The 7,500-nt window shown below is 39.7% G+C and overlaps 2 protein-coding genes across 2 annotated transcripts in view; both read left to right on the top strand.

Moving 5' to 3' along the window:
• LOC125040797 (neuronal acetylcholine receptor subunit alpha-5-like) overlaps window positions 1-3,257 on the top strand; it is a 3,734-nt gene extending 477 nt beyond the window's left edge. The window contains exons 2-3 of the mRNA XM_047635529.1: window positions 910-1,076; window positions 2,746-3,257. Coding sequence (XP_047491485.1) covers window positions 910-1,076; window positions 2,746-2,955 — 377 coding nt within the window. The 3' untranslated portion in view covers window positions 2,956-3,257. The remainder of the gene's footprint in view (window positions 1-909; window positions 1,077-2,745) is intronic.
• Window positions 3,258-5,462: 2,205 nt separating this feature from the next.
• Window positions 5,463-7,500, top strand: part of LOC125039660 (neuronal acetylcholine receptor subunit alpha-7-like) — a 24,031-nt gene continuing 21,993 nt past the window's right edge. The window contains exon 1 of the mRNA XM_047633843.1: window positions 5,463-5,557. The gene's annotated coding sequence lies outside the window, so the exon portion shown is untranslated. The remainder of the gene's footprint in view (window positions 5,558-7,500) is intronic.

The following is a 7,500-nucleotide window of genomic DNA, read 5'->3' as shown; positions in this document are numbered from 1 at the left end:
TTCTTCTCCTTCTCGTTCTCAGGTTTTCTTCTCTTCTTCGTTCTCTTTCTCCTCTCTCTCCCTTTTCTTCTCTGTCTCCTTCCCATTTTTATCCCCGTCATCTGCCTCCTTTTCCTCCTGATCTATTCTCCTCCCTTCTTCCTCTTCCTCTTTCTATTTTTCCAATACCACCACTACCTCTTACTCCTCTTCTTCTTCCTTTTTCTCTTCCTCCCTCCCTCCTCCTTTCTTCCTTCCTCCACCACTCTCCTTCCTTCCTCCTCTTCTCCAATTTCCTCATCTCCTTTCCCACATTTTTCTTCGCTCACTTTTCCTTTTTCTTCAATTCTTTCTCAGTGTTAATTATCTCATAGGGTTAAGATTTCCTTTAATTTCTCAAAGGTAATAATGGCTGGAAGACGAGACTTTCGCAACAAAATTTTATTCAGTAATAACCCCGTTGTTTACAGCCTGTTTTTTTTTTTTTTTTTTTTTCCTGTTATTTTAGTTAAGAAAAAAAGGTTTAAGGCAATGGTCTTTATTCAAGATGATCTTCTGGTTAAAATTTTCCCTAATTTTGGAATGCTTTTTATTTTTCCTTTTTTTCAATTCTCATTTATCGGTCTCTTCTTATCTCTCTCTTTTTTTTTTCTTTCTTTTTTTTTTTAATCAGGGTTTGTATTGTAATTGAATGATGTAATCTTTATCAATCTTCACTTTTTAAGGCTGAGACTCAATAATATTTCGTTTGAATGGTCATTTCACCAAAGTTGATTATATGATTAACTGTTTTTGTTAATTTAATTTGTGGATTTTAATGATCTTTCTCTATCTTTCTTGTTCCGTGTCTTTCTCTCTCTTCTGTCTGTCTGTCTCTTTTTTTCTCTCTCTGCTCTAAGTCTGTCACATTAACCCTCTATTATCCTGCAGTCCAGATGGTGTGTCAGCAGATGGTATTGATAATGCTCAGCGTTGTGGTGTCAAGCCTAGTTGTCAGGATGGCGAGAGGACCTCACTCGTCTGGCCTCCCAAACATCTTAAAGAGGCCAGCTCTCCTTCTGTCATCTTGCCTCTGTCTGGGGAGCTACAGTGAACTCGTATGTACCATCTGAATCTGAGTTTTATTTATTCATCTATTTTCTTAACTTTATTTTTTATATCATACACTCGCACACGAACACTCACGAACACTCATATTTACATTCACACACAAACACACACACACACACAAACACACACACACAACGTAAAACTCTTCACAATAGACATTTTCTAAGCAAATGGAACATAATTTTATTCATAAACAGAGAGAGAATATGTATCTCAAATCACTACTCACATAAAAGAAATATCATGCAGTGTATATACTTATATATATATATATATATATATATATATATATATATATTCGATATTAATATCAATATACTGTAACGATAGCACTGTATAGTATCAATACATATCGTACCGTATCACAGTAAAGTATATCAGCAAAAGTCTCCGTTCGAACCGAATTAAAAATCTCAAAATATTGCCTGTTTTAACAAGAGGTCTATTTAAACAGGAATTAATTGTAAATGCACATCTATGTGACAGTTACCAGAGCGTTCTGTCTGGAAAAAAAATCACGATAAAACTAAACTGGAGATTATTAATTATTACTAAGCTAAACACTACACCAAACGTGTTAAGTCGGGGAAGTACATTGACCTCGGATTTTTTTTTTTTTTAAACATTCGGGAAAAAATGGAACAAGAGAGAGAGAGAGAGAAAGAGAGAGAGAGAGAGAGAGAGAGAGAGAGAGAGAGAGAGAGAGAGAGAGAGAGAGAGAGAGAGAGAGAGAGAGAGAGGAAGAAGAAATTAAGGGTGTCTACCAAACACCTATCACCGCTTTATTACCGTGAATACTGTGCACTAGTATGGATGTACAGTTTCCATAGAGGTAAAGCAGACTATCAGTTCAACGAAGCAATGAAAATCCTTTTAAGTGGTTCATTTCTAATGAACCATTGGCTCGAACTTCCTTTCTCTTGCTTCCTACAGTGTGAGTGTGGTAGGGAAGTTATTCAAGGACTCGACACACGTAAAAAACACACGGTAATTTTTAAAGTCAGACACTTACACACACACACACACACACACACACACACACACACACACACACACACACACACACACACACACACACACACACACACACAATGAACTAATGATATCCTTGAAATATCCATCTACCTGAAATTTAGTCAACAACAATAGAAAGTAACAATCAATAGGTAACGATCAACAGGAAATGCGGGTCACCTTTTCGTTTTCGTGCAAAAGGGCCTTTCAAGACGGAGATTACCTCGTGCCCTAGTGACCAGAGATGGGTTTAACTACGGGCGAGGGAACCAGTTTTTTCTTAGGGGTCAATTATATTCTGATACTTTGGGTGAGCGGCAACTTTCGTTAATGATATGACACGCACATTAGGGCGGACACAAGGACAAATACTCGTGAATGCAAATACACAGATGTAAACGCACACAGACAGAACTAGGTCTACAAACACGCAAAATAATAAAAGTGATTATAAAAAAATAAATAAAAAACAACTTTGCTCTTCCTCATGACCACATTTCACTCTCACCGGAAAGACCTTCATTCACACATTTTTTTCCCGCCCGATCTTACCCTCCCCTCTTTTTTCTTCTCTTTGTCTTTTTTTGTCTTTATTTGTCTCTTTTTTTTTATTTTTTGTCCTGATTCTTTGTCGTCTACCAGGCCTCCAAGTCGAGCCACAGCCTCGACAGCTCTCGACGCAAGCCTGACGAGCTGGAGCTGGGCGAGGACGGGAGCTCTGAGTTCCGCCGTCGGGAGAGCGGCGACGCCTGCGAGTGGCTCCTCCTCGCCGCCGTCGTCGACCGCTTGGCCCTCCTGCTCTACGCCGCCGTCTGCGTCATCAGCCTCATTCGCTTCAGCAGCGTCTTGTAGGAGCGATACATCTCGATTCTTTCACAGCTGCGTCCTTTAAAAAACAACAACACGTTTTGATTTCTAGGCAGAATGGCGAATATGCTTTTGTTACCCTTACTGTTTCCCGTTTTCTATGCTGCTCGTCCATCTTTTTTCTTCTTCTCTCTTTCTTTTTGTAAAGTTAATTCATGTAATTATCTGGAAGACCTGCTTTCCTTGAAGAAGGCGTATGGGCCGTCATGTATACGACCTTCTCTTGATATGTTTGATGGATAGTTTCCTCATAGCTCAACTGCTACAGATTAAAAAAAAATTAAAAATCCTGCGTTTTGATCACCATAGAAAACAACTTTCGCCAGAACCTAAAATCTCCCGAAGCTTCCAGAGCGCACAAGCAAACTAAACAAGCAACCAAGCAAAATCTAACAACTAAAATGACTAAGAGAAAAATATCAACGGCCAAATACCTGCACATAAACGTAACCACGTGACCGCCTATTGCCGATTCCTCGAAGCTGATTGGCTGAATTCTCGCTGGTACATGCTAGTGACGTCACTCGCAGGACGTGGCTTGGTAAACTTATGAGTTTAATACGCCCTTGTATGTGTTTATGCGTGTGCGTGTGTGTGTGTGTGTGTGTGTGTGTGTGTGTGTGTGTGTGTGTGTGTGTGTGTGTGTGTGTGTGTGTGTGTGTGTGCCTAATAGCATACATTTTTAACATTGGAAGGTGATGTGGGAATATAAACAGATTATCATTATTGTTATCGTTTTTATTATGAATAATTGCCATATGTTTTATTACTAACAGCTGCATCGCTATCATTTTCATTATCACTAATAACTTATTTTTTTTATCAATACTAAGGAGTTATAGCAACAGGGATTGAAGTATCTATAATGCAACATTGCTTTGGATTAGAAGCCTCTTGTATAACATGACACAAATGCAAGGCTATTTTATTCACAACCGACCGTTTGGCACGAGTGTGACCCGCATGCAGAATCATTGTTGTCTCATTTTATACACGTTCTTTACCCCCCCCCCCCCCCACCCCCACCTCTATCCCATTCTTATTTACTCATTCCTTTGTCTCTCTGTTATTCCTCTTCTCTTACTCCCTTCATCCATTTTCCTTTATCTAGCTTCGTTCGATTCTCGTCTCTGTACTTTCTTCGTTTCTCCTCTCTTCCTTTTTTTTATTCGTGTCTTCTCTTTCTTTATTCTCTTTTCTTTTTCTCTGCATTGCCCCTTCCTCTTTTTCCATCGCCCCCTTTCCTTAACTTTTCCACTTTTTTTCTCTTTTCCTTCCTTACCTTTACTTTATTCTCCTCTTCCTTCTTCCTTTCCTTTTCTTCTCTTCCTTTACCCATCTCCCCCTCCCTTTCTTCCTCCTTCGTTCTTCCAGTTTTTTTCTCCTTTGCCTCTTTCCTCTTTCTTACCCCATTCCCTCCTTCTCCTTCTCTTCCCCCCCCCCCCTTAATATTCCGTATTCATTGTACGCATCTCGAAGCGGATGAAGAAGGAGGGGGGGGGGGGGTAGGGAGCGGCAAGGTCAGAGGGAGGGGAATAAGGAAGGGGGAGGTAAAGGAAGAGGAGAAAGAGGAAGGGAAGGAAGAGGAGAAAGAAGGAGAGACGGAAGAAGAAGGGGAGAGGAATTATCAAAGTGAAGTAATACATACACATGTACACACACACAAACACACATATGTATGTGTATATACAAATATATATATGTATATACATACACACACATACATATGTGTGTGTGTGTGTGTATATATATATATATATATATATATATATATATATATATATATATTTTAGGGATGATTCAAGATTACGATCGTGCTCTCTCAACCTTATGGTGTCTCTGTAGCCATATATATATATATATATATATATATATATATATATATATATATATATATATATATATACACGCATACAGACACACACACACACACATACATGTATATGTATATGAATATATATGTATATGTATATATATATATGTATGTATCCACACATACATATACATACATATATGGGCGTGAGTGCTTGTGTTTATGTAGACACAGAGACACCAAGAGACTGAGAGAACACGATCATAATCTTAAATCAAGCACAGAATACGTATTAATGTATCGGCACAGTAAGGGACGAGGGGGAGGAAGAGGGAGGGAGGGAAGGTAGAAGAGAAGACTAGAGGGAGGGAGGGAGGGCAATAGAGATGACTGGAGGGAGGGAGGGCAATAGAGACGACTGGAGGGAGGGAGGAGGGAAGGAGGGTAGTAGAGACGAGGTAGAGAGGGAAGAAGGGGAGGAAGAAGGAAATGGAAAGGAGGAGGAGCTTGATAGGAAGTGAAGCTAAGGGGAGGGAAGGAGAGAGGGAGGGAGGGAGGGTGAGGGGAAGCAAGGGGGGGGGGGGTTGGAAAGGAGGAGGAGCTTGGTGGGAAGTGAAGGGAAGGGGAAGGAGGGAGGGAGGAAGATAGGGAGGGAGGACCTGAGCTGATGGGCACGGGTGGGCGGGTACACCTTTCATACGCAGGTGGAGTGGGAGACGAGACAGTGAGACAGTGACTGTGAGGGCGTGTGGGCGGTTCTGGGCGTACAAAAAGGTAAGGTGCTGATTTTGCGAATGGGAATTAGACAGAGCGATAGATATAGATAGATAGATAGGTTCTGAGAGGGAAGTAGAAATGAGAGAAAGAGGGTGAGAGGAGAGAGAGAGAGAGAGAGAGAGAGAGAGAGAGAGAGAGAGAGAGAGAGAGAGAGAGAGAGAGAGAGAGAGAGAGAGAGAGAGAGCGAGAAAGAGAGAAAAAGAAAGAAAGAGAGAGAAAGAGAGGGAAGGGAGAATGAATGGGGGGGGGGGGGGGGTCGAGAAGAGAATAAAGACATAACGAATAAAGAAAGAAAAAAGTGAATGATGAAGAAGCAAGGAAAATTGGAAAATAAAAACGCAGAAACAATGGCAAACAAAATCTACAAAAAACTGAAGAATTCAAAGAAACAAACAAACAAACAAAAATAGAGGAAAAGACGAATAAAGTAATAGATAAAAGCCAAAAAAAGAAAAGTATACGTGAATACAGTTCAGTGTGAATACAATAAGTTCAAGATCACTATTTATGTTCAGTTAGCAGTTCAGTTTAGAAACTATAGCCAGAAATGTGATGTTAACAATAATAATAAATATGATGAGTTTTGTTGTCAGAAAATAACGAAGGAATCCTTTTGTCACAAAATATATTACCTAATGTCTTAAAAATAAAAAATATCACTATATTATCTGAGTAGCATCATGCCTAAGAAATTTCGTGTGAAGGCATTAGTAACATTACATTACCAGTACAATAACCCCATCATTATTATTATCGAGAAATTTATCAATATTATCAACATTACATCAAAATTACAATGTCAAGGAATCATCGTCAACATAGATTTAGCATAACGTCAACAGCATTATGAATTCGTCTATCTATACTGATATGGTATCAACATCACCATCAGTATCATTATAGTTATATTATCATTGTTATAACATCAATATGGTTATATTAATTACATCAGCACACCTAATAGCATAAAGAGCATCATTAAATACATCACTAATAGCATCAGTAAAATGTCTACAGCATAACTAGTGAATTTACAAGCATATGGCATTGTTAGAGACATTAGCATAATAACAATAGCATTAATCGTTAACCGCGTGTTGTTTAGATGTGTAACTGCCATCAGGAATAATATCGGAAATAACAGAGAAAATACAGCAATAACATTTACAGTAAGAACGCAAGCGCTACAGGAAAATGCGAAGAAATATTAGTAACATAAAAAAGCAGTCGGCATGAGCAATGAAAGATGGACTGAAAGAATATTGATAGTCAGAAATGCCAACGCCAGTATTGACCCTTAGCAACACGAGCATTTGCAACACTAGCCTTATCGTCAACTGCTAAGAGCATACAAACAAAAACAAAAAACAACCAAAAAAATGCGTAAATGACGATAATAATCAGAAGGAAAGTTAAACGTAACACAATTACAACGACATTATCTTTTTAATACTAACGGGGGTAATAATAACATCATCTTTATCCGTCTCTCATTTACATACCCCCCCACCCCCCCACTCACCCCGCCTCCTCCTGAAACAAAAAATGTAAACCAACACATCACCACCATCACCATTTCGCCACCAAAGTTCATCACCAGTCACCATCTACATCACCACCATCACCACCACCACTGACCATCTACACCACCATCATCACCACCACTGAGGATGTTCACCGCTTACTTCTCTCACCACCAACAACATCACCACCACCACATTTCCTCCAGCAAGGATTATCACTTCATCTTCATCACCATCATCACCAGTCAACCGAAAAAGCAACACCAATGCCGCAATTTGACTCCTACCCTTTTCCCATTAGTCACTACCCAAACCCATTGCCCATACACCAATTCCTAATCCTTCCCCCTCATCACCACCACCACTAGCCCCCTCCCCATCACCACCACCACTGACCACCTCATCATCACCACCACT

Source organism: Penaeus chinensis, chromosome 3, assembly GCF_019202785.1.
Source record: "Penaeus chinensis breed Huanghai No. 1 chromosome 3, ASM1920278v2, whole genome shotgun sequence".
NCBI classification, from domain to species: Eukaryota; Metazoa; Arthropoda; class Malacostraca; order Decapoda; family Penaeidae; genus Penaeus; species Penaeus chinensis.
This window is presented reverse-complemented; position numbering and strand designations above follow the sequence as displayed.